The 27,044-nt window shown below is 40.9% G+C and overlaps 2 protein-coding genes and 1 long non-coding RNA gene across 9 annotated transcripts; 2 read left to right on the forward strand and 1 right to left on the reverse strand.

Moving 5' to 3' along the window:
- The first annotated feature begins 353 nt into the window (after positions 1–353).
- On the forward strand, positions 354–9,208 carry PVALB (parvalbumin). Of its 2 annotated transcripts, XM_040544882.1 has the most exons (5): positions 354–561; positions 997–1,064; positions 2,946–3,078; positions 3,522–3,631; positions 8,866–9,208. In XM_040544882.1, the coding sequence occupies exons 2-5, from the start codon at positions 1,004–1,006 to the stop codon at positions 8,892–8,894; spliced, it is 333 nt and encodes a 110-aa protein (XP_040400816.1). In that variant the 5' UTR covers positions 354–561; positions 997–1,003; the 3' UTR covers positions 8,895–9,208. The 2 variants fall into 2 exon arrangements, with proteins under 2 accessions (XP_040400816.1, XP_040400815.1); XM_040544881.1 differs by lacking the exon at positions 354–561 and having other exon boundaries at positions 901–1,064.
- LOC121063930 lies at positions 354–19,070 on the reverse strand. Of its 2 annotated transcripts, XR_005816225.1 has the most exons (4): positions 17,414–19,066; positions 11,846–11,917; positions 6,013–6,159; positions 354–581 (listed from the first exon to the last, which is right to left on the reverse strand). It is a non-coding gene; the product is annotated as an uncharacterized LOC121063930 (long non-coding RNA). The 2 variants fall into 2 exon arrangements; XR_005816226.1 differs by lacking the exon at positions 354–581 and having other exon boundaries at positions 4,383–6,159; positions 17,414–19,070.
- A 478-nt stretch (positions 19,071–19,548) lies between these two features.
- Positions 19,549–26,682, forward strand: IFT27 (intraflagellar transport 27). Of its 5 annotated transcripts, none has more exons than XM_040544864.1 (8): positions 19,596–19,691; positions 20,703–20,783; positions 22,743–22,822; positions 23,899–23,958; positions 24,624–24,683; positions 25,677–25,794; positions 26,107–26,216; positions 26,430–26,682. In XM_040544864.1, the coding sequence occupies exons 2-8, from the start codon at positions 20,735–20,737 to the stop codon at positions 26,523–26,525; spliced, it is 573 nt and encodes a 190-aa protein (XP_040400798.1). In that variant the 5' UTR covers positions 19,596–19,691; positions 20,703–20,734; the 3' UTR covers positions 26,526–26,682. The 5 variants fall into 5 exon arrangements, with proteins under 5 accessions (XP_040400800.1, XP_040400799.1, XP_040400798.1 ...); XM_040544863.1 differs by having other exon boundaries at positions 19,610–19,691; positions 26,427–26,682; XM_040544866.1 differs by lacking the exon at positions 20,703–20,783 and having other exon boundaries at positions 19,549–19,691; positions 26,430–26,606.
- The last annotated feature ends 362 nt before the right edge of the window (positions 26,683–27,044 follow it).

The following is a 27,044-nucleotide window of genomic DNA, read 5'->3' on the forward strand; positions in this document are numbered from 1 at the left end:
GCCCTAAAACCTTGGCTGCCTCAGCCTGCTGGCTCCTGCCCATCCCTCAGCCCGAGTTGCGCTACCTGCCGCGCTTGCCGTGAAAAATTGGCACGGGTTTTTGGGGCAAAGCAAAGCCAGAAAACAGGCTGGGCTTCCTCAGGCTTGGTGCCGGCTTTTCCGACGACGCCGGGGAGCTCCCGGTCCCCTCCCGAGGCCCCGGCGCTGCACAGGAGCCCGGCACGAGCGCGTTGTCACCTCCCGTCTCGCCTCGCCACATCGTGTCGCGGAAGGCTCTGCAGCATATTGTGCATTACAAACGGGAGCTGTGGGATTCGCAGGGATGTGATAATTAATTCAGCGAGGATGATGCTTAATATGGAGTGGCCCGAAAGAAACGAGGTCTAAAAGGAACGGGTGTGCGAAGGGGGGGGGGGGGGGGAAGCAGAAGGGGGAGACGTCTCAAGGCTCAGAACGGCACGGCAAATGCTCCAAAGCTCCATCACATTCGCTCGCCGACCCCGAGAGCGGCTTGAAGCTTGGCATATGCCGCAGCTCCTCGCTCGTCACCGAACCTAAGCGGTAAAGCTCGTCCCGACTTCCTAAAGGAAAAAAAAAAAATAAAAATTAGAAGGACCAGGCTCTGCACCACCGGCTCCTCCACCGCACCCGAGAACTTGACCTTGGCACAACTCCCCCTCCGCTCTGGCACCGCTCCAGCGAGGCTCAGCCTCCAAATTTCCCGCGGGGGGCGACCCCCCCTCCCCCTTTTTACCTCCCTCCCTTCCCCAGCCCTACTAAAAGGCATCCCCGTCCTCCTCCCCCCCCGCCTGCGGCGGGACCGGGGGGCGACCCAGCCCCGTGGCACTTGGCCACACGCCGCTAACGGAGCTGGCGCCGGGCCAGCCTCTCCCGGTGTGCCATCCCCACACAGCACTGCAGCTTTGGTCATATGAGCAGAAATGATGAGAAAAGCACTTTTTTAATCTTTTCGCACTTGCTTCCCTGTTCAAACAGTTGCAGGATGGCTATGACTGACGTGCTCAGCGCTGAGGATATCAAGAAGGCTGTGGGAGCCTTTTCAGGTGAGTGCTTTTTTTTTTTTTTTTTTCTTCTTTTTTCTCCTCCCTTTCGTCTCCTCAGCCTAGGATAGCAGTGGATTTTTTTCAGCTCGGGGAAGATTAGAGGATCCGGCTAGATAAAATATCAAAGAGGATGTGTTTTCAGAAGTGCAGCGGAGGCATGACAGGTTTATCAAGCGCAGGGCTGCATCCTCAGCAAAGTTGCTCTGCACATTACAGAGGCGAAATACTCATTCATTTTTAAAGGGAGGCAAGCAGGAACTGCAGACAGACTTTGCTTCCAACGACAGGAGACTTTCTGAGGGAACAAAACCCTGGCCGAACTAGGGCGGATTGCGTCCTGATGCAGGACAGGGGAGCCAGCCGTGGATGGCGGCAGCTTATCCATCACCCCCGACATTCAGTTTCAAGTCTTGCAGAACCGCTCCTTCGCGTTTCAAGGAGACAAGGGACCGCTCTTTTCCTACTTTCTCTGCGGACCCCCCCCCCCCCCCCCCCTCGGGTGGGCTTTGCTTTTCGGGATGGAGCAGAAGGCAGCAGTAGCAGAGCAAGAGGGTGCGCTGCTCGACTGCAGAACCTTTCTGCAGGACAAATGGCTGCAGCGGTCCTTACATCCCTCGCAGACTCCTCCAGATTTCAGATATCCCCTATCTCATCTATTCATGGAGACCCCTGAAAAATGACAGCAACCCCCTTGGTGCTTCCGGAGCCCCAGATTGTTAAGGTTGCTCCCTGAACCCCAAACCACCGGGCTGCCCCTGCCACCCGGGATATCAGCCTCTTTCTCTCCCGGTCTGTGCCGTGACCTTCCCAAACAGGCGCAAGTGCAAAACCCGCTGAGCCCGAACAAACTCGGCAGCCGGAGAGGCGCAGGGACCAACAAACCGCTTTGCTCCATCCAGCAGCTGTTTTTCTCATTAGCTTCCATTCTTCTAGGGCCGTCTCCAAGTCCCGGAGCAGGTGCAATTAGGAGCAGCTAATGACAGATCTCAGTCAAGCAGATCCCGAATGACTGAGCCTCCTTAATTTTATGTAATAGGAAAAGCTGCGGTAGGAATAAGGATGCATTTAAAATAAATAAATAAGTCCACAGCATGTCTTGGAGGTCACTCTATTAGATTTAAGGCTACCTGGGTGGGACAAAAGCAGGTGCGGTTAAAGGACAGGAGAGGTGGAACAGGTAAACCCACTGATCCCCTCTCCGATTTCCAGGGCTCTGTTTTTTCCCCGGTGATTGTGCCTACAAGGTCCTGCAGGCAGCAGAGCACAGCGCTCCCTTGCAGTGCCTGAGCTTACAAATCACGATTGCACATACCTTTAGAGGCAGAAATGCAATTCTCTGATTTCGAGTAAGTCTCCAGGAAAAATGGAACAGAACTGAAAGAGCCATGCGCTCTGAAACAGATTTTGTCAGTGTTGGGCTCCCGTGGGTGAGTAAGAGTGTTTTTTCCAGGGGTGGAAATGTCAAAAAGTGGCAGTGATCTAACAGTCAGGGTTCAGTCTCAGAAGACTGTTGTAGTGTAAAACTTTGGGGAAAAAAAGGGGGTGGGGGAATTAAGACACTGAAATGAGAGCAAGCAGGTTAGACTTCAGTTTCCAACTCTGCCACAGAATTTCTGCGTGACCTTGGGCAAGTCTCCATCCCTCTCTAGCTCAGCTCTTCATCTGCAAAACAGAGACACTGACCCTCTCACCCTTTGTATATTTAAATTAGTGTTTGTGAAGCATGGACTATTACAGTGCAGATATCTAGCTCCTGCCACAGCTAGGCTAGAATGTGCTTTTGGCTCCCAGGGTAGGACATGCAGCAGTAAGGAAGAAAATGTAAGTGTATATGTTTTAATGATTTTTCTAAGCAGTTGTCTGGCTTTTCATCTCCTGTAGCAGCTGAATCTTTTAACTACAAGAAGTTTTTCGAGATGGTAGGATTGAAAAAGAAGAGCCCAGAAGATGTGAAGAAGGTTTTCCATATTCTTGATAAGGACCGGAGTGGCTTCATTGAAGAGGAGGAATTAAAGTAAGTAAAGATATGTCCTTTCTCAAATAATCTCACCTTAAGAGTCTAATTCCCTGTTCTCTTTTTTTTTTCTTTTCCCCCACAATACCCTAGATAATACATACATACAGTTCAATCTCCTGCCTAGTATTTGTGTGCAATAATCAGTTGTTTGCTGATTATATGTTCTAAAGTGTGTTGGAGGTACTAGTTGTAGCTTTCACCGCAGGATCCCTCAAACACACGGATTATCAATACCTCACAGACAGCTCTTCAGTTAAAATGAAGTTTCAGAGTAAAGCACTCTTCCTGACTGACAAAAAAGAGGGTTATATCCATCTGGATTCCACCTCATATATCAAAACAGTGATGCAAATAAATACAAAGTAAAACCTTTCTGAAAAAGACTTAAAGACCTTTCCTTTTCTTTTTTTTTTTTTTTTCTTTCTATGCCTCCTCTTTAGGTTTGTACTGAAGGGCTTTACCCCAGATGGCAGAGACCTATCAGACAAAGAAACAAAAGCTCTTCTGGCTGCTGGAGATAAGGACGGTGATGGTAAAATTGGTGCTGATGGTATGTAACTAGAGAAATAAACTTTGACAGTAAAAATCGAATATTACTATATCACTCTTACATAACAAGAACTGTGTAACTCTAGGAAACACTGGGGGCTGTGACCTTCTGAAGGGCACAATTTGGATTTAATGAGATGTGAAGTCTTGCTACATTTTCCATACCTTACTTGCAAGCTTTAGGGGAAACAGGAGCCGAATTCTGACACTAGAGGGGGCAAGAGTTTACAGAAACAGAGATGTAGTTAAGGCACACTACAGCACAAGGCTAAGTACCGACACAACTTCTTTTAAAATCAGTTTAATTTTTCTGTTGGTTTCCGTGTGGTGAGGGTCAGGGCACTGAGACTTTACAGAGGGACATGACTATAAAACTTAGAAAAGAGAAGCAAAAATCTTGCAGATCTTTCTAAAGATCTGAAAGAATATCTGCGTTTCTCCTTGATGATTAGTAAAGAAAAAAACTAATGCTTTGCTAAGTCATCCAAAGTCTCACAATGTTCTTAAAATTCAAAGTACAGTCAGTCTGGTATGGCACTTCTATACTATAACAGTCTATCCAGCTTTTGCTAGTGCTTATGTGGGTCTTCACAGCTAAGAAAGCTTATCGTTCCCTTTTTTTTAAATATGAGAACTGAAAGGGGGAAAAAATTCCTCTCACAACATTGCTAAAAAAAATATTGCTGTTTTCAGTTCCCCCTTGGGATGAATCAAATTAGCCCACAACAAAAAAAAATCTCCTTCTCTGCCCCCCCCCCCCCCCCCCGTATCCCTGACACACACTGGAAGAGACACGAAGAGATGCATTTCTGAATTACATCTTTCCTCACTGCAGGAGATAATAGCAGGGGTTTGCAGTGAGAGTACTAAATCACCCAGACAGCAGGCAATTGCTAAGTTTTCACCATACTGATAAGCCATATGATAGGATTTCTTAAAAAAAAAAAAAAATATTTCTGTTACCTGATCTCTGAGATTATGTCCAAATAAAAAGCAATTAAGAAAGGAATAAAAGAAATAATGAGGTTATTTAACATTGTCTCCTAGTTTAGAAGCTGAAAAAATGGCATATACCATCATCCACAGAAGCTAGTCAGGTGATGTATCAGCTAAATTGCCTGTTCATAGCACACTGGCATATCAGTGACTATGATCCTGTTTCTAGTCTAAAGCCTCTTTATTTATCAGATCATGATTATATTATGGTTGCATAGGAGCAATTGTGAAGCATCCAGGGGAAATTTCTGCTAAACTTTAGCAGCATTATTGAGCCTGAGGAGTGTGTCATTATCTGACATTTCACATGCTATTTTATATGGTTCCTTATTCCCATTAAAATGAGTGGCACTGATACTAAAATTAGTGGGCACAATTTTCAGAAGAAAACTTGATTCAGGTAAGTAAGCTTGCAGCTGATTGGGCAACTTCACATCGGATACATTCTCAGTTACTCCCAGAAGGCTTCAAACGAAAAATTACCTCAATTGGCATAAAAGAAATACTTTGAAGAACCATTTTGGCTTATATGAAAGAACACAGCACTAATATTTTGATGCAAGATTGACTATAACTTTTTTTTTTTTAATTGAAACAATGCCTGAAAGTTGGTACCTAGTAACAAGGCAATATGAAACACGTCCCCTTTTCCCTACCTCTTTCTTCTGCAACTTTTACTCTTCCTTAACTCTGAGCTGGAATTATTTTGAATTTACACTAGATAATGAGAATGAAAGTTTTTTGTTTGTTTGTTTTCATTTTGCATTTTCTAGCCATATCCCTACTATAAAGCATACGTTCCTTTTCTGTTTCTTAAATATGAATCCAACAACAAACTATTACACTGGAAAGGCTTGAAATACATGCAAAGTTAAAAGCTGGGACTGTGACCAAAGGGTGAGGATGACAGATACTTCACACCTTTTCCTTTGGTTCATAAATCCAATTCCAGATTATAACTGCCTACCTAAATAAAATGTGAAGTCACAAGCGTACATCACATTAAAATTCAACATTGTAATGCTGTATTTCTCTTACAAACCATTGGTTTGTTTCCTTGTCAGGGCACCACCTTTATCCCTTGTTTCAACCAGCCTCATATATCACTAAATGAGCATGAACATGAAGCCTTTCACAGCAGTTAATGCTAATTCACAAGATGGCCCTTGAACTCTATCCCTTGAACTCAGCCCATAGCAGCTGGGCTTCCTGGATTTTTTACCACCTCATAGAATCATATCTCAGCTGTGTCATCACAAACACTATTCTCAACTTCCTAATCAGCATTTCTTCGGTTAGTACACTTTTTTCTCTTAGGTCTGCTGCTTAAGGACTTTCTTAATTTCTGCAAGACTGTTTAGCTTTGAAATTAATTTGCCAACTTACCACTTGTTTCAAGATCTGTAATTTGAGGTTGATCCACCAGTTTCAAACAGTTGAAAATGTGTAGCTTGTTCATGCAAGACAAGATCACCTTCTGTGTGATGCCAAGCCCCCTCCATTTTCCATTGACGTGAACAGAAGGTGAGGAATCTGAAAAAAAAATGCAGGCGAAATCCAGGTTACCTAATAAAACTACAAACATTAGCTTTCAGATTGGATTGGGAAATGATGCTGAAGCAGCACTGTCAGAACAGAGGTAGAAACAAAAATGAAAATTTCTGCTCAAAATGTTTTTTTGAAATCTGTTCTGAGTGCTAGCAGTAGACACGCACACCCTGCCTTTTATTTTTCAATAAACATGAGAAAGTACATAGAGAATTTTCAAAGAGTGGGCACCATAGATAGAACAAATCAAAAAAAAAAAAAGACTGTAAGTCAAAGTCTTTTACTCAATACAATTCAACTTCTAAAAATATTTATGAATATTTCAGTTATTTTCTTTAAAAGTTGCTAAAATGAGGCATCATACATTCAAAATTACAACTGGTAAATCATGACCTTGACACAGATAAAAGTCATCACAAAAAAGAAAAAACCTTTGGGAAGTTTTTCTTTTCTTAACCATCTTTGTGCTTTAATGTTTTCTGAAATAAATTATTTTAGGTCATTGTTTACAAAGTTTCCTAAATAGATTTGATAACATGTATTTTTACAAAATCTGATCAGAAAAATTACTTTACCTGACAAAATAGTCTAGAATCCTGTAATTGAAAACTACTATATGTGCATTATTAGTTTTGTTTGGAAGGCAAGTTGCGACTGGAGAAGCAGGTGCAGTCAGTCAGAAGATTTATCTCATTAACAGGCCATTTAGAGGCAACAAACATTGACAAAAATGCCCAACATGCAGGGGCTAGTGTATAGTGCCTTATCTCAGGAGTTTTGCATATATGAATATGCTTTCTAACACAACCTGCTTGCGGTGGAGCTAACCTTCATATGAAAATAAATGGCAAACTAGTTAATGAAATTATTCAACTGGAACATCTCTGAAATATTTAAAGTACATTGAAAATGCTGGAAAAAGTATAAAGTGCATAGCAGTTATTCATGAAGGACTATTTTACGGTTTGGTGGCTATCAGAAAGTACCCTTGAAATATATTGCCATTAAGTGATAATATCACTATCATAATGTATTATAGAAAAATTTTGGCTGCAAGTTAAATAACCTTTTCCAAATATATTCTGTAGATACAACTTGCTTTAAAAAGGATTTAATTTAGCAGTAGCAAGTACGACAACTTGTTCTAATAGAATATGCATTGTTAGTTTTCCCTTTTGGAAAGGTTTCATCCCTGGGAGTTCATGTTTCTCGCTGTAGGATTTATTCATACAGTGATTTAATAATCATTATTTTCCTTTTCTGCCCAGAATAGTCTGGGTTTCTATCACAAGTGCTTTATGTTATCTCTTAAATTCAGTTTGCAACACTTTCGATCTATGTACCCCCACTACGTACAGGATTTATGCATGTTTTATGTTAAGTAATCTGCATAACTAATCCTAATTTGGATTTACATCTTTCAAAATCATGGACAATTGTGGATTTAATTTAAACCCTCTGACACTTATTTCTTAGTCTGGCTTGTCAGTGTTTGGCAAAATGTTTTCTGGACATGTCTATCAATAGTGCTATCTGTTCGTACAAACCAATCAGTAAAGATTTCACTGATTTAGAGATGAGCATTTTTCAGCTGAACATCAGAATGTTCTCTAAAATGCCTAGTTTTGCCTTCTACCTCTTTTAGTTGAAAGGCATTACTCTTCATTATGTCAAACTTCAATAATGTCCTCTTGAGCCTTTACAGATGGCTACCTGCCCTATTTGTCATTTTCCTCTCAGCTGATTATGTTAAACCCATAAACCACTCTGTGGATCCTCTAATCCTTTTATCATCTTTGTTTCCCTTCTTGGGATTCCCTCCAGCCTCTCATTTTTAACGCTCTGAGGCACACACAACTACTGTTCAAGGTATCCTCATGTGTGAATGGTCCAAGGTTAGATGGAGTTAGGAATTTTAACCTCCATGGGTAATACAATATTCACAGAGTGCAGCGGGCCAGGCAGCTACTTACTGAGATGCAAATGTGCCTTTTCCATGCTTTATCACCCTGCTGGAAGGCATTCTATATATTAAAGCATAAAATAATCCCAAACTGCAAATAGATACATTTATATAAATATTATGGATATAACACCAGTAAAAGCTACAGGGCCCTTTGAAATCACAGGAATTTTTTTTACTACCATTACATATACATTATCACCATTGTGGTCAAGATTGCTACGTAGGTTTTTACAGCAGAGTCAGCCTGCTCCTTCTGTAATCTGTCATTTTCCATCAATTTGCCAGTACAAAATCCAGTTTGAATGTAATATACTTATAATATAGGGATAACAAGTACTCTGAAAGACTCATTAATGAGTCTCTTTGCCAAACTCTGATATAAAGGAAATTTATCTGACTGCAGAACTAAATTTTGAGTTCTTGCATTCATCCCATTGAGATTTACAAAGGAACAACGGGAAACTAATCAAGTTCTTCACATGAAAAGCAGTGGACATTTTTGACAGTCTGGCACGTAAAGCGTTCCTCTCCCTTACCCTCAGAAAATTCTTTCATGTCACTGTAAGATTTCCTAAGTCATACTTTCACTTTAATTAACTTGGGTTTCTTTGCTGTTCTGTTATTGTGATGTTTCTGCTACATCAGTGACTCTGTAATCATTGTAATATGCTTTCCCCTCTTTACACCTTCCTTTTTAAATATTTTAATTTTTTTCCTTTCTCCAGAATTTGCAACTATGGTGGCTGAATCATAAAGGCTTTAACCAATACAAACCCTTCACCCATCCTTCACTGCCCAATTCCAACCACCTCCTGCTGACTGCTTTGGCTCCTGTTCTATTTATTTATTTTATACTCCAGCTCTGTTCTCTGCAATCCTGCAACTCTGTAATTGTGCTGAAAGACACTGTTAAAACAATAAAGGTCACATCAATCTGGGCTTTATTCTCTCTCACTATCACTTATTTCATATAGGCTTCATGCACATTGAGTGAAAATTCTACTTCCCCCTCCCTCTGCTGACCCCCCTGCTGCTTTATCCCTAATTAGGGTAAAGTGGGAAGAAATTTAAAAAAATAATAATTTGGGATAAAACGTGCATAAAATGAGTCAAATTCAGTTCAAGTTCCAAAACGTGGCAGAACGGACTTCATTATTTTTAAGCCATCCCAAATAGATGGATGCATACTCATAGCCTGGAAAATCTCTAGTGATGGCAATTACCCAACTTCATTTGGCAGTTTGTTCTGTTGACTTAATCAATGTTACAACTAAAACATATTTCCTAATTGTTAGCCTACATTCTCCCTGCTGCATGTTGGTGATCAGCAAATTATTGGCGATCAGTAAATTATTTGCATCATTTGCTAAATTTGCCTGGTGGAGGGGGATTTTTGGCTAAAAGACTTGACAGAAATATCAATCGTTGCCAATCGTGGATAGGGATAACTTCATAATCTATCAAAATACGGTCACTTTTGAAATGCAGGGTATATTCACCAGCAGTCTTAAACAACTATCTAGGACAGAAAGAATGGAGAAACAGCATTTCAGGAAATTTCAGGAAAGGGGGCACCAAGATTTGGCTGTGATGCTACTGTTGACACTCCCACTGTTAAACTAGCATATCAAAAAAATCCCATCAAAAACAACTCTTCTAAAACTTTACCAAAAAAAAAGTAAATACCTTTCTTTGAGTTAAGTACAGGAAACTAAGACTCGAGCTAAGGAAGCAACTGATAGTAAGCCTATGGCAGAGCCTTGTTTCCCAAATCCTGGTCAGTAACTTTGAAACCAAGCTACTGCTTTTTTTCTTTTTTTTTTTCTCTCTTTATTTTTTTAAATCAAAGAATAAATGAGGGGGGAAAAATCTTTTAGGCAACATTTTCCCCACATCTTGACAGAACATTGATTACTACTGCAATAAAAAAGAAGGATATTTGACATTTTTTTGATTCTGAACTCTTCCCTGCAGCAATAATACCTTGCTCCATTCTGATTATCACTAATTAGTATTGTAAAAAAAAGGTAAGACAGAAACACTGTCACCATCACATTGTACAGAATACCATTCTCTGCCACGGCGATTACCAATGCTACTTGCAAAGCCAACAAACAATCCCTAAAGCCATTCTAGATTTTCACTCTATAGCCACTTACAAGGAAGATTTTTTTGCTGAAGCTGCTGTTCATTCAAAAGAAATCCTCTGGTTTTGCACAATGTATATATGGATGTGAAAAATGTATTGATTTTTAAGTACCCAAATAAAGCAAATGAAAATGGATTGCAACGAAGCAGTTTATTTTTTTCTCGGCAGTTGCTGACCTCAAGTGGTAATAAAGCATAATTACAAGAGTATACTGCGGTACAGAAAAAACATTAGGAATCCAGCTACTGAAGTATCATGAATAAAGATCCACGGAATCACAGTATCGCCATAAAAATCACTATATAATCGAAGCTTTTTGTATTCTCTGTCTATTTTTGAACAAGCAAGGACTTATATTTAATACATCTCTGTATGGCATGAAAACTAATTTTTTCCAGGGCTGTACCAAAAAATAGCACAATAGTAAAAAGAGTAAATAAACCTAGCCATTGATGAGTCTAAAAAATTATTTATAGGAAATTATTGGAAATAAAATATGTTACAGAAACATTAATGGGGCTATTTTACTGGTACAAGTCTGAAGACCCCACTGATTCATACATCAGTCTTTCTTCCCATTATTCCGTCAACCACTCCTGAACAAGCAACACTCAGGACACCCAAAACACCCAAATCTGACCTAAAAATTTCCACTACACCGTAATGGATAAGATTAAAAGAAATATCCATTTACTTTCATATAGAAAATGTTAAAATACACATACCACTTACAATGGGTACAGAGACACCCAAAATAGCACCTACACTTTTCATGGTAGACAGTACTTGATATTCTAAACACAAACTAATACCTGACTAGCCACGTATTTGTTCAGTTTGTTCTAATATGCAAATACCATACTTAGATGCCCCATACCATCAAAACTCTCAAAATCTGTTTTAGATAGTTATTGTTAACTGTATTTTAAATTCAAAGTTCAAATTTCAATATTTTGTGCCTTTACCACTAAAGGAAAAACAAAAAAAACCCACAGATGTCTAATAAAAATACATTTCTGCCTGAACATAAAATGACTGTTTTATCATTTATTTAACTATTACTATCACTGTCGATTCCTCGGTGTTTATCTTAGATTCTTATTTCTGCCTCCCATGTTGCTTCCAGACCTTTCCCAAATCTTGAATTGTTCTATTTCCAGTTAAGAAAAACTCTCAGAATTTTCACAACTGCTTCTGTTAGGTGGAAGTTACCTAGCTGCAGCTCAAAATGCAGCAAAATTAAAACCAGCATTTTAAAGTTACAGTAAAATATAAAATAGAACATCATATAAAATGTATTAAATCATTCATTTTCATATCATTCATTTTAATGTCATTAAGGCTGTCATAGAAATTATTTTGAAAACTGAAGAAAAATGAATTTGCTACAAAATTAAATTGGGCCTTCAGCAGAGTGTAGATTATAATACGCTTGACAAATACAAAAAAAAAAAATCCACATTACCCTGTGATGTACTATTTCATACAGAAAGATGTGTTAATTTTCACATGCATAAGCAAAGCAGAGAAATTAAGTTTCTCTAGGAAACATTTACCTTAATTTTCTTAACTGGCATCTTTCATCATCATCTTTGTCATGGACAGTAAGCGTTCTGTAATTTTCTTCCCTGTTGTAATAGAGTACAAGTTACAGAAAAAAAAAAAAAAAAAAAACACCTCCAGCCATCACACTGAAGACAAAATCTTAAAAAAAAAAAAATATACACATCCTTTCATTAGATACATAGCCAACGGTTAAACATAAACAAGGCATCTGGGTGATTTAAGATATGTGAATCATGTTTACCCCTATGAAAAAGGTACTACTTGTTCATATTGATATCATATATTGTTAGGAAAGAAATACAGCTCTCTCTCAGCTGCAGCTCAAAGGGAAGAGCCAAATCCTCAAGTCATAGACAAAACACGATTTCCTGACAAATGACATCACGATTTAACAAAAAAGATGTACACCAACAGACCATCACCAACTCTTGACATTTCTCAGATCACCATTTTACCATTACCAAACCTTTAACCAACAAATTCATATTTGTTTATGCTTTACAAGGTCCTGCCAAGCTTTTAATGGAGTTTCATGGATCAGCAATTTTCCACATGCCTTATTTTGGGAATCAATGGACTGGAGGCCATAACACCTGTTCATTTTGCAGAAACTGAGCTAGAATTCATAATTACTGTCTATCCACTCGTCCTGAGCTCATCACTGCCTAACGTCCCATGTTTGCTTCCACTCTTCACTTCGTCAAAGCAAAGTTTGCTCATTTGCTTCTTTTGCCTTTTCTGACTTTGCGTTTTTTGGGGGAAAGTAAGGACGTTTCTCCCTAGTTTCTAAGTACTTTCAGTGATTGGAAATGCAGTTCACACTCTCCTTTCCAGCTACACACAGTTTTAACAAAGCCTCTGTACTCTAGTATCTAAACATGTACAACATTCCATCTGAAACAGTTAATACCGTTGTTGTTATGGAATTAAAAACTACAGCATTTCACAATATTGTAAACAAGTTCTGCCTCAGTAAAATAATTCAACACCAAATATTACGAATTTACAAAATCCCAGGCAGAGAATTAAGTGGTCAGTGGATAGAGAACACGTTTTGTGGTCAGTGGATAGAGAACACGTTTTTATTTATAAACCAATTGCAAATGAAAGAGAAATTTTATAGCATACATTAAGCCACCAAAATGAAGCTGTGATTACAGTTTGTGCTGGCTTTCTTGTGCTACCACTACCCAGGAACCACAGGTAACGAAGATACAAGAGCGCAGACTTCAGCACATGCAAGAAATTAGAATACCTCCTCCAAGTCCTGGACTCTCTCATTGCTAAGGTTTGCCTGAACCTGAGCTGCTGCCCAACCCTACCTTCCTTCTGAAAGAATATTTTGGCAAATTCTCTTTTCCAAAGAGATCCACACCTGAGCAATCCCAGACATGCTAGAGCTCCAACATCTAAAACAACTTTTCTGCTAAATAACTGAGCGCAAAGCAAAATGTTTCTAAAGGGGGTTAGCTGTGCTAATGAGACCAGTTGTCGAAACTTTCCCAGACCATAGGATCTTTTAGTGTGGGACAATTATTTCACACGGGAGGAGGTATGTTTCTGGTTAGTGCTCTCCTGGTTAATAACGCAGCAAAGCTTGATACAGTTTTAAAGGCAGAAATTATTACAAATACAAATACTAGAGTCATTTCTCCAGCTGCAGACAAACAGAAGGAGCTGAAATAGTGACAATAATATAAAAGATATGATAATATAAGGATATAAATGAAAACACTGGGGGGCACTTAACCAGGCTGTGGAACATTCAGTTACAAAAGATACTTTTTCATAAACTTATTTAGTCTTCCATCTAGGAAAATCTAAGTGAAAGGATCTTGTCGCGGCCTGAATGAGAATGGCCAACTCTTATTACAGTTTCTAATTCCAGGGGATGCTCGCCTTGAGCCATTAACGGCTCACATACAAAACCCCAGCTGGTTTCACTAGAGTTACAGTGCTACAACGCTGGCATTAACAGATGGATACTCAGGGCTTCTGGTGGTAAGAACACGGTAACTACCTATTAAATCCAACTTTGCCACCGTAGAGCTTTGAGACGGTCAGAAAGAAGCAGAGGAACAGAGGTCAACTGGCTAACAGGGAGGCACAACCGGAGGGAAGGGCCGTGGGTTGCTGAGAAGCCGAACGGCTCAGAGTCCTTTTCAGGTTTTAGAAATGTTGCCTTGAAGGGTGCGGGGTTTTTGTTTTGTTTTCTAAATTCTAATATCTTAATTGTTAACAAACTGTGCTTCCAGTAGCTTCACAATGCAATGCAGTTTAAAATTATACATATATATCACTAGATACTAGAATATATAGGTAATAAATTATCAAGCACTTATTACCGCTCTAATATAGAGACAAATCAGAATTATGTGGCTGTGCTAATTTTAGGCTTCCTTCTGTAGATGAATGGAGATTTTCTGTCTTAAAACATTTGCATTCCATCGCCCTTCTTAAAGTAATTTTCAATTTTGCTGGATACAGCACAACTGCATCCACTCCTTCAGCTGCAATGGGTTGTTGAAATTGAGCTATTGCCCAGCACCTGCTCTTAGTCAGACAGCTCAAATCAGAGGTTGGGGGAAAAAATAAAGATTTTATGTAATTGTAATGCAAGTCTCCTTTTAGCTTTGCTGCAGTCAGTGTTCAATTATGTTCTGTAACAACCTCCATTACTGGAGCCAGTGTTTTTCTGTTCCTCCCTGCATGCATTAACTTTCTTGTTCACACGTGATAGCCTTCTTAGTAAAGCAGAGGAATCTTGAGAGACATTTGCCCATAAATTTAATGAGTCTACATCTTCTTTTTGCCTGCTGAGGATCCTAGTGTTCAAGTGTATCTTCATTTTGAATGTTCCAAAGGAAGATAACTGGTATAATGTAACTTGAATTATTTCTCACTGAAGGCCTGATAGGTCAAAATTAACCTAAAATTTCATCTGGTCTCACGAATACAAAACACAGAGCAGGTAACAATGAAGGGCTCCCCATGTAATTTTTTTTTCTTCCTGGACATATCCTATTTTTACAAGCTCAGGATCCTACTCACTCAGAATTTTTATTAGCTCATGCTGTAGCCCAGATGTTTAAGACTATCAGAAGCAGGAACCAAGACTCTACTTCTGTAGTTATGAAAGTGACAAAGAGTTCATGAAGGCTCAACAGCAAATGGGAAGGAAGTAGCTGGTGTGCACAGCTGTGGGAATTTGCAAGGGGGAGCCTTGATTTTGAAGTGGGAGAGGGAAACAAACAACACATGGAGAGAGAAAGCTCTAAGGTAGGGACAAGAGGGTGAACAACACAGAAATTCAGGGTCTCGGACTTGGGGAGATGGATATCCAGAGCAGGAAGGATTGGAGATGATTAGAGGGAGGTTTTGAAAAGCTTAGAGATGAAGAGGTTTTATTATAACATAAACACATTGTAATAAATTGACCTTGAAAAGAAAGGACATGGATAACATGGAAAAGCTTGTGCCTAAAAATTAACCTTTTAGATAATAGGGGATGATAGAAAACAGAGTATTGCAGACTCTTGGAATTTTTTATGAGTCTCAAGTATTTTTCTTCTCCATCCCCCATTAAAGCTCCAGCTCCTGGAGTCACGTGGCTGACTCAGTTTTCAGCAAGGGCAAAAAAAAACATCTAGCTGTCATGGCAGCAGAGAAAATCTGGAAAATTCAAACCGTAAAAACTCCAGCACAACATAAAACAAAACATCACCTTTTTTTATTAAATCTCCAGATTTGAATGTAGTTTGTCTTATAGTTTTTAATGCAGAAAGTAGCATTAGTGTAAACCTAGCAGCTGCTTTCTAAGCACTGACAGAAGCCAAAGAACCGAAAAGATGACTCCTAGCCGATATCATGATCTTCATCACCACGTAACGAATGGCACACTGGAATTATGGATAGCTCATCTGAGGACATCATAAATTCCTATGTTCTGAGTTGTACAGCCACAGCCCCACAATGCAGAAGCATTATCAGTGCTCACAGGCATTGAAACACCCAATACACAACACTGTGCAAAATTGCCCAGCAATGGCTGCTCCAGGAAGAGCGTAGTCAGATATGAAAGAGGTTCAGGCCACACAGAGGGCTGCAGTAAGTCTTTAGTCTGTCACGGTTACAACCCCCATTCAGAGATCTCTCCTACATGAAGATGTCTGTATGAGGCTTTGGATCACAAATCAGCAACCCAGGTCTAATGCTTTGGGACATATTGCTAAAATTGACATAAAAAAATAGAGTTTGTTCCCAGCACTTTTCCTAGCTTTATCATCTTTTAGTGCAGTCTAATACAGAACCGTTACTCTGATTTTCCTATCTACCATATACAAGAGCAAACAAATAAAGATTCAAGCTGGAATTTTTCCAGACGTATTCAGAACAAGTATTCCCCATAAACTCTCCTTATCTTTATCCTCGTGGATTTGAACACATCCTTGAGAAATCTGTCCCTCATTCCATATTCAGCAGAGAGGACAAAGCACTTACAATTAGCATACTTGAACCAAGTTTATAGCCTTGTAGAGATACCTACTCTACGTATAACGATTTACCACTTTTTACTAATGCTACAACCACCATTCATTTCTGACTTCCACGTTCCCAGTGTAGTACAACAAAAACAAATGATAGATGTGCCAGATCAGTCAGAAGCGCTGTTGTAGCTGCCAACAAATCTTTTGGCTGATTCCACCATTTTGTAATCATCTTAAATTTCAGTCCACTGAGTCTCAGACAAAAAGCCTTCATATCCGTGTCTCGGTCCTGACCACAAAAAAGCAAGATCAGAAGACCTGGAACTATAATGCTATTAGCAATAGTGATACAGAAAACATCCAAATTCGTACTTCTGTGCTAATAGCCTCACTTTGAAGAAAAGAAACAAAAAACCGTTTGGGGGGATGCGATATGAAGTAGCCCTCAAAACCCGATGAAGCTTCCGTTTCTTATACTATCTTTGGAAAGTGTAAAGAAATGAAATGTACACATCAGTTCTTGCAGTTTTCAAAGCTCTCCAGACATATCACTAAATACAGCTAATTCTGTAAGAATCTATACAGATGAAGAACCACATGAACTCTGAATATCTATCTATTTTCAAGGTATTTCTGATGCTGTTTTGTCACATTTTTTCTTTTTAGTAACATAAGTTTTAAGAAGAGATGAGATGGTCTGTATTTAAGCGTTTTCTTACATAACAATCTACTAATCTTTTTCCTCAGCATTAATGCCCTCCTGAGAAGCATTGCTGACTCCAAGGATAGCTACATTAGTTCCTCAGCAGCCTTTATATTAGGCAGCACATTCAAGTTACAGGTTGTAACCTACTCAACCAGAACACAACCAGAATCTTTGAATCTGAAATACAAAAACAAGTCCTAGGAAAATTAGGGAGTTCTACCTCACCAAAATCACATTTTAACAGGTATGTTGTGATGGAGACAGTGAAGTGAATTGCTCAGTGCCCCGCAGAATTAAAAGTAAAAATCATGTAACAGTCTAAAATACCACATGACCTTGGTTTAATCGTCATTGTAAAGCCTTACCTCACCTTGCTGCTGCCATTCCTTGCCACTCTTACTGGAGCTGCAGTGCCACCATCCCTGCTTTCTGGAGCCTGATGAACTGTGCTTTATCTGCTGTTTTGTGACCATTGCCTAAAGGAACGTGACTTCAGATTTCAGGGTCCTGTGGCTACCAGGACAATTTACCCTGCTCACGTTAGAGAAGGGGCACTTCCCACCCATAGGAATCTTGCTATATTTGGTAAAGAAATGAAATGTGAATAAAGGAGTGCTCTGTTTCTCTTTAGCTGCTAAGTACAGGATTTAACGTAATCAACACTTCTCTGGGGTGAGGACCTCATCCTGTGCTGTGTTGCTGTTGTTTTTTCAAACCTGCAGGGTTTCTTTCCCCCTCCCTCTTCTTCATGTATTCAAGATGAGAGAAGCTTCAGTGAGCACAGAGACCAGTATTCCAATTTATTCAGCAGCAACCTCTGTGGACTGCTAACAGCGAAATGTGATTCTGCTTGGATTACAAGGTATGGACAAGTAACTTGATCCTTAATCTATCACTGTCAATGCAGGTAAGGGAAGAACTTTTACCTGTGAGAAATCAGGCAGAGGAAAAGATTGAGATTGGGGAAAAAAAAAAGTGGGGGGCAAAAGGACAGCTGAAATAAGGAACTTGTGCCCTCTCTTCAAGAGCTGCGTGGACAACCACATGCAGAGGTAAGTAGGAAATGAGGGAATGGGACAAAGGACCAGGGTGCTCATAGAAAAGTAGCAAATAGGAGAAAGGAGATAGGTTCTAAGCAGAATTTTTCAACAGCAGTGAAAATTTCACCTCCAAGATAATCTATCCTTCCTATTACACTGATCCCAGTGTAAAATGGTAGAGACGTTTGAGACCTCTGTAAATGCTGATGGTTACTACTACAGTACAGACACAATCAATAAATCTCAAGTACATCATAATGGATCCTCAAAGCCTACGCATACAAACCTGCCAGTAAACTGGGACAGTATTACAAATAGACAAAGGATAATGCAAGGACTGCAAAAACAGAGCAGGGCAGAGATGAGTGGATTTCCTGGAGGACAGAGTGGATGGCAAGAAAGATGAGAAGGGGTAAACTATTTAGATGTGATGGAGAACATCGTTAAAAGCACACCTGTTTTACATGATGGGAGGATTCAGTGATGGAGAAGAAAACACTGAAGGCAATAATCAGACCTGGGATCCTTTTACTTTTAAAGGAACCGCCAGAACTGATACCATCACACTTCTCTCCAGTCATCACCCACAATCCTAGTCTCTGGCCACCACAACTTATAGAACTCCCTTTCTTACTCTGATTGCAGACACAATTATTTTCGTTTGCATATAGCAGACTGCGCTGTTTTTCCTACAGGTACTTATTAGTGTTGTTATGTGCTTGTCTGACACGATGTATGGCGCACACACCACAGCCCCAAACACGCAAAATGGGGCACTCACACCAGAAAAGAACCCAAAAGTTGCCTTCTAAACTGGCACTACATTGAGGTTCAAACAAAAAATAAATAAATTGAGGAGAGAAGTCAATTTTAACCAACTGCTCCCTTTGAATGCTCACTCATACTCAAAATATGGGTGCCCAACAGTCACCAGAGGCAGAAGCCCTTCAGCCCTTATGCGCATGCGCAGAGCCACCCGCGGACATGGGGGGGTTGGGGGGTGCGGTCATGCGCATGCGCGGGCAGGGTCTCAGTCGGGCGGGCGGGTGAGGGCGCTCCTGAACGGAAGATTCCATTAGTTTGGGAAGGGGGGAGACGGGAAATGGAGGGTTCTCTCCCTTATTCTCATTTTCATTTTCCCTCCGTGGTGCTTCCAAACTACTGTTCTGTAGTTCTTTGCCCGTAATTTTAGCATTTTCTGCCTTTTGCCCTGTGGATTAATTTCGGCTAGATGGTACGATCCGCTGTGTTCTACCCAATAAGAAGCCGGTCTCTGCAAACGTAATAGTTGCTGGGCAGAAATCACCCCCTTGCCTCCGTACCACTACGGCACCGCCCCAGAAGGGGGTGGGGACTCGCGTTCGAATGACAGGACGCTCGGAGGGCGGGAAAAGCGCGCAAACCAATAGTAACTCGTGATAGCCTTGATGAGCAGAGCTGGGGACCAATCGAATCGGAGAATGCTGAAGGAGGCGGGGCGCCCCGTTGCTAGGGCCGCGGCGTTGCTAGGGCCGCGGCAGAGCCGGGTGGCGGCCGCCGCCTTCCCCCGGATCGGGCCGGGCCGGGGCCATGGTGAAGCTGGGCGCCAAGTGCCTGCTGGCAGGTGGGTCCGGCCCCACCCGCCCCGCGGGGAGCCGGCGGTGCGGAACGGCAGCGAGGGGAGGCGGCCCCGGGGCGGGGGAGGAGCGGGAGGGAAAGGGTGGGCGGCTGGGGCAGGCCTCGCCCCGGGGCGGGGGCGGCTGGGGGTGGATGGAAAAGTCCTGTCAGGGGTTGGGGGGGGCGGGGTTGTCCTGTCAGGTCGGGGGCTCGGCTGCACGCACAGGGGCTGGTTTCTCCCCGAGCGACTTGGAACCTGGGAAAAAAAAAAAAAAAAAAGGGAGGGGAGGTGAAATCACCGGGTTATTTAGGCAGGGTGGGTGGTGGAGGTGCTGGAAGTGAGTACAGCTGGCTGTGAACGCTGCTGGAGGAAAACTTCATCGCTTTTTTTTGTTTTTTTTTTTTTTTTTTTTTTTGATTCTCTTCGTGGAAGTTCCGTGCAGTTTGAGGCAGAAGCCCCAAAACAGAAGACCTTAAACCTTTGTGTGCAGACAACACGGGGGTTTTGCTCTTTGCTCCAAACCTGTCTTCTTTCACCCAGAATAAAACCTTTGCCTTCTTTTTTTCCCCTCAGAAACAGATAACCATCAGCTTGCACAAAGCCAGGTGCAAGCTTGGCAAACACAGAGCAGTTATTTTCCCTGCTCTTTGCTGGCGGTTACTGTGGACAGTGCCGTGGCCTGTCTTCTGGACTTGAAACTTGCACGTTCATTCCCATGTGGAAGTTCTCAGATCCCAGTCTATAGGCTTTGCTTAAGTCTTTCAGGTCTTGATGTTTATGTTATCAAAGGCCAATTCCATGACAGGTCTAGATTCTTGTAGGTTTTCCTTGGATTACCCAGTTATGTGCTTAAACCCAATTCGGGATGGAGCTGCGTTTTCAATTCTGTTCACAATACAAACAACAGAAATGTCCTGTTCCATGTGCAGGGCTCCTAAGTACTAGGATAATATCCGTATATTATTGAAAATAATAAATTAATGTGGCATACCTGGCAAAATAACTTCTTTCTTCCAGAAGAGAGAGCTATAATGAAATGGATATGAACGATGAGTAACCACCACAATCTGGAGGGAACAAGAGAATGCGATTACGTCGGTAGGAGTGAAAACATCAGAGGTGGATTAAGAAATGCTTGTGTACCTAAGGAAATTATGAAGAATAGAGTGGATCACAGTATTGGGAGCTGCACTGAGGTCAAGGAGAACAGCAGAGGGGAAAGGGCTTTTATTAGCAAAAGAGAGGCCATTAACTTGACAACAGAAAGCGATTTCTACGTTATCTGGAGGGTAATTTACGGACACAAAGCCAAAGATATTGTTGTTTGAGCTTACTGCAGAGACGCTATGAAGGGGTTTCCTTTGTAAAGAGAGAGTTGTCAGCAGTAGGCATTTTACAGACATGCTACAGTTTCTGGCAGAGGAACAGAAATATGGATGGAAGAAAAGCTGTGGGATGCAGCACTTGCAGATGACACCAAACTAAATGAGAAAAGCGAGGCAACTTATTTTGAGAAAGTGTAATGATATAATGGGCTAAGAGGATGGCAGAGAAGAATAAAAGAGGGGGAAAAAATGGGGCTGTCAAATTAAAGAAAAGCAACACATTAGGTAAGAATTTGTACTGGATGATGAAAATAAAAGCAGTCTACGCACTTCTGAGCAATGTATGCTTCTCTAACTCGTTTCACAAAGACAGATCTAATTGTCTATTGAAATACAGAATAGCTTCCACCCAGAACAGTGTTGTCTTCAGCACAAGCTTGGATTGATCAGGGAACAAACAAGCTGATTTACCAGATTTTCCAGTCTAAATATTATGAGCCCAACTCAGCTCAAAGTAAGCAAGCACGCTGAAAGTGTTTTAACAAGAACTGCATTTAGTTAATGCATCTAGGAGCAATTGGCACTATCCAAAATACCCTTCCTACTCTACAGTATCATGCGAGAAGATAGCTTTCCCAGTCTCCTTCACAAACCCATATAGGAAGCTGTAATAGGGTCAAAATACACCCCTTTCTGGATTTATTCATTAACAATGTAACATAGAGGATTGGTGTCCCAGGCTTGGCTGTCGTGAATGTTCCTTTCAGGATAAAGCTCAAACACTGAGATATTTAATTCCTGGTTTCTGTCCCTTTGAGCCATCCGGGCTGGTGAAAGGATATGTGAAGAGAGGGTAAGCCCTCAGGGAACGTTGTTAAATCTGTTTTGCAAGGGTAATGTTATGTTTCGTGGAATGATTTGAGCATACCTGAATTCTGCAGTTCTCTGCCATTGCTTTGGGTCTTAAAGAGTAAGATTGTAACAGCGACTCAAAGCAGAGCAGCTCTCAGGTTTATCCGAAGTGTTACGCAAACCACACTGGTTAAACTTGGCTCTAGAAGAGCGAAAAGTAAAGCCCCTTGGTTTGCCTTCCATACAGGGATGAATCAGCAGGCTCTTTCTCTCCAGCCAAGTGACATTTGCTTCTGTTATGCCCAGGATGCAACTAATGAGCCACCGGCAGCATTGAGTCAGCAAGAGTTGCTCACTTAGCAGGGTCAGCAAGAAGAGTTCATCGAGGAATGTTACCAGCTTAAACAGCTTTGTAGTATATGAATGACCTGTCTCTCCCTTAAACTCAGTATATAACAAGAATTTGAATTTGTGGAAATGTGTATTCTAAGGAGAGAAATCAGCCTGTGCAGCCCAGTCTCCCATATCCTGGTATGTTTTTATCTGTATGACACTGTATCTGGAAAATTCGAGTTCTTTGGTAAAGGCTATGGGGTAGACGTGAATTGTAGAACAAACAGCAAGTCAAGCCTGATCTGTGGACCCTTTGCTGTTACTCATGGAGTAGAAATCTGATATCAGCAACAATATACGTAATGGCAATATTTATTTCATCTCATAGGTAGTACCTTTTAGATTATTTTGTGCTTCCTGTGACGGTTATCTTGCCTGTATTCAGATTTGCAGTGTCCAAGTTCTTATGGCATAAGATAGGAGTAGAACTGAGGGAAAATAAGATTCTCTAAGATTAACTTTTTTTTTTTAATCTTTATTTTTTGAGGTGATCCAGCCGTGGGGAAGAGTGCTTTAGCTCAGATGTTCCGCAGTGATGGGGCTCATTTTCAGAAGAACTACACGCTGGTAGGCATAAATGACACAACAGGCTCAAACTGCCAGCCAACAACTTCTCTAAGTCACATAAGAGAAATTGGAAGCTCTAGATCAAAATAAATAATGTGATTTTAAGTTCAGGTGTTCAAGGTGGATCTTATGTGGTTTTCTTTCTTTTGCACCTTAGATTCTGAAGAGAAACTATGTAAAGTTCTGTAAGTCCTTACATTAAGTGGGTGCTGATTTTGAAACAAAGCAGAGTAAATCAATTAATTTTTATAATTTTCCTGCGGAACAAATATTTTCACAAGCTTTTGCGGTGTGAGAGACTTTCCCCCTTTAGGGAATGCTCTATGAAAAAGCATTGCTGAAGGAGAAAAGCTCTTAATTCCAACTATTAAATGTGCGTGTGGACAGTGTGCTTATCACTATGCAAACATGAAGATGTGCTGCACAGCCCCAAGATAATTATAATCTACAGAAACTGTTCCCAGATGAAGAGGATACAGTTTGCAGTCTTTCAGTGAGAGAATCAATGGTGATGACTAATCAGAAGCAGGATAAAAATAAAAGTAAATATAAGTAAAGTAAAAAAAGGAAAATATAAGTGCGGGGAAAAAAACTAAAATATGTTTATTCATTGAAATAAAGATGGAAACCAGAAGTTAAGGATAGAAATAGAACAAACAAACAAGCTACAAAGCAGAATGAGATAAAAGGTGGAAGAGGCGTGAATAATCTCAGTCCCATATGTTAGCTGATCACATGGTTAGTGCAAAACGTTCTAAGGCATGCATTAGAGCAACAATGTGATAGTAAAAGTGGCCCCACAGATATCAGCTAATACCCTAGTATACAGGCAAAGATCTGGACATTGGTACTTCTGCATCTTTTTTTCTTCCTCCTGAGCAAATCTACATGGCTCTGACATGTAAGCAGGACTATGTTACCAGAACTATGAGGAGCGTTGCTGAGTTCCCAACAGTCTGTTTGATGGGATTGTAATGATTCAGAAAAATTGCCTCAATCCAATGCGTAGTTGGTATGTAGTTGGACAGGCTCTTAAAAAGTCTTCTGAACCTTGTTTTCCTGATTCTTTTTGACAGACAACAGGCATTGAACTGTTGGTGAAGGCTGTATCAGTTCCAGAGACAAGTGATAGTGTGGTGAGTTTTTCTGTGACATAAATTGGGTCAGAAAGAGACATCCGGAGCTCAAGCCTCACTTTCTATCTCGTTCTGGTGGAAGATTGCACTGCATGTTCATAAGGCCGTTAAGTTGCATTAAGGAAATGAGGCTGGTAGTATACAATTGCTGAGACTACGGGGTTAGTTTAATCTTAAAAAATATTTTACATAGTTATATCTAACAGGGCATGTTAAACCAAAGCTGTTGCCAGCATCATTAGGTTTCTGTTCTGTCTTTTAAGACACTCGGTTTAGTTTATGTTGGAAGTTGAAACTCATCCGCTTTTTTCCTTAGTGCCCTACGGTCCCACTACTGGGATGTGGACATGTGTATCATTTTGTATAAATAGTGCAAGTTAGCTTCTTACTGTCTCACTCCACGTATTGTGTTTCCAGTAGGGGCAGAAACCATACCCAGGGCCCCGGAGGTAATCCTTTTATTGTTTATTCATGAAAAATAGCCATTTATTTTCTTATCCTGTCTGAACTTGGGAATGCTCAGTGCAGAGAGCTTGTCTCTTAGGGACACGAGACTGCTGTACTGAACAAAATGCAGGAATGGCAAGTTCCAGTATTTACCTTCAAAAGCTTGCCCTACACTGTGGTATTCCTGGCAAGAACCTTCTCTCTGCTTCTGCTTTCAGGAATTCTTCATTTTTGACTCTGCAGGAAAAGATCTATTTTCTGAGATGCTGGAGAAACTGGTAAGTGTTATGTAACAGTCCTCTCCTTCCAAAGGAGTGCTTTTGCTTTGAAGATCTGAACTCCCCAGTCTGACAGATACAGCAGACTTTGTCTTTAACATAAATGGGAGCGATTACCTCAATTGCCAATGCTTCCTGTTCTACCTATCTGAAACTTGTAAAAGTACTAGAATACTTTCAAGAAGAAAGCAGGCAGATAATCCTTCAGTTTTCTCACAAAAGAAATAGGGATATTTAACTGGCAATAGTTCTGTGCTGTTGCTTAAAGTTATTTTTATTTCTTAGAAAAACATCTATTTTGCTGCTACTCCAGCAGTGGTTTGTTGTTTGTGTTTTGTTTTGTTGGTGGTGTTTTTTTCCTTTTTTTGTTATAGTGATGTCTTTGCAACAGGACACATTCTTGCCCTTGAGTATAACACTGTCCTTGATATTTTTTTTCTCCTTCACTCATTCCTGTCCTTACCTGTACAGTTCTCCATTGTGCTATCTCATTTGAAAAGGTGTAGGATCATTTAATTGACGCCAAGTTTGATAAGATGGCAAAGTCAACCTAGTGGTTCATTGCTCTACAAGAGGCAGTTGCACTGTTGCCCTTGCACCACATCTGGTTTGCAAGGGACCCCTCTGAAAGCTGACTCAGCTTCTCATACTGGCAGAAAACCTTTTTACTTTTTTCTCTAGGATTAATTTTGTACTGATTCAGCATGAAGAATCAGCTTCCTCAGGGATCAGATGAGTGCCAGAGCTGGTACAAGTAAAGGAGCAGGACCATACAGACAGGAATGGGGAAGGAAAGCAAGATCACCTCTCTCACTGCCAGCTACCCATTTAATCAACTTAACAGAGATGTGAAACCTCAGCCTGGGCGTTGGGTTTCTGTATATTAGGCTTTTTATTTTTGTCTCAGCATCTATGTTTGCCATGCAGATGCAGGCTGGCTGTTGACCACATCATTCTCGTTAGAGCTGACAACGTTCCTTTCTTGCTGTGCAGTGGGAGCAACCAAACGTCCTGTGCCTTGTGTATGATGTCACTAATGAGCAATCTTTCAACAACTGTGCCAAGTGGCTGGAGAAGCTGAGGGCTCAAGCAGTTGGGATGTACATCCCGGGTAAGAAATGGGTGATATTCTTGTTGTCTGCTCCCCTTTTGTATGGCAGCAGTTGTTCCTGTTGAGAAGTGGCATAGAATATTTATTTTAAAGCAGATGCAGGCATGGCTTCCTCCAATTCATCTGCTTTTGTCACAGCTCAGATAAGACATGAGTATGTTTCAGATGATGCCTTTGTGGAACCTTTTCTAGATAGTTTTAGACTGTTATCCGTGCCTCCGACTTTATCAGATACTTCTGCAAATGTTCCAACATTTATTACTAACAAATCATCATTTCTGGTTTTCCTTTGTTTCTCCTTTTTTTCTGTAGGTGTCTTAGTGGGGAATAAAACAGATCTGGTTGGTCGTCGAGTTGTGGAGCAGAAACAAGCACAGGAGTGGGCTGACAAGCATGGCCTGGAATACTGTGAGATGTCAGTGGTGAGTATCTGCTCTTTTCACCATCTGTGGAAGTGGGTGTTGTAAAGTTATCTTCTCTTTCAGGTGAGGAAAGATAACTGGGGGCTGAATTCTGCTTATTTGTCCTCTAACTCACCCTCAGTTTTAATCTGTCTTTTGTGAAGCTGTTAGAGCATAAATAGTAAAATGCTTATCCCATCTGTCATTCACAACTTTCTTGTTTCTTTTCAGAAGGAGATGAAAAATTTTGAGGCCCCTTTCCACATCCTGGCAAAGTCATTCCACCAACTGTACAAAGAGAAAGTGGAAACCTTTCACTCACTAGCTTGAGGGCTGTGACTGGGAATGACTTAATTAGCTTATGAGCTCCTTCTGGGGCCCAGAATCCTGTGGACTGGGATACAGAGAGAAGAAAAAAGATGATTGCTCCCTCATGGTTATCTTCTGGTAATTCAAAATAAACTAGAAATAAGCAAGTGGAAAGACATTCTTTTGGAGTTGCTACCTCAGCATTCCTTTTGTGTCCTCTAACTTGGTTCTCTGCTCACTGGAAGTCTGGTAGGTTGGGGGAGGCGGGGAGTAAAAGGGGGAGGGCGGAATGGAAATTGCCAGCTTTTTGCTTTGATAGTGCCTTGTCTCATGTCTCAGCAGACTTCCTGCTGCTATAAACAAGGATATAGAGGTTTGGAGGAGGAGAGAGGAAGCTGACAGGATATTTTTCAACTTAAGCAACACAGCCTTGCAGGACAGGGCTGATTCGGTCCTACTACTTGAAAAGCATTTTCAGTAGGAAGCCTGTGCCCTGTAGTTGATACAAGGAGACTCAGCTATATGGGGATTGAGGTGGAT

Source organism: Cygnus olor, chromosome 1 (genome assembly GCF_009769625.2).
Source record: "Cygnus olor isolate bCygOlo1 chromosome 1, bCygOlo1.pri.v2, whole genome shotgun sequence".
Taxonomy (NCBI): domain Eukaryota; kingdom Metazoa; phylum Chordata; class Aves; order Anseriformes; family Anatidae; genus Cygnus; species Cygnus olor.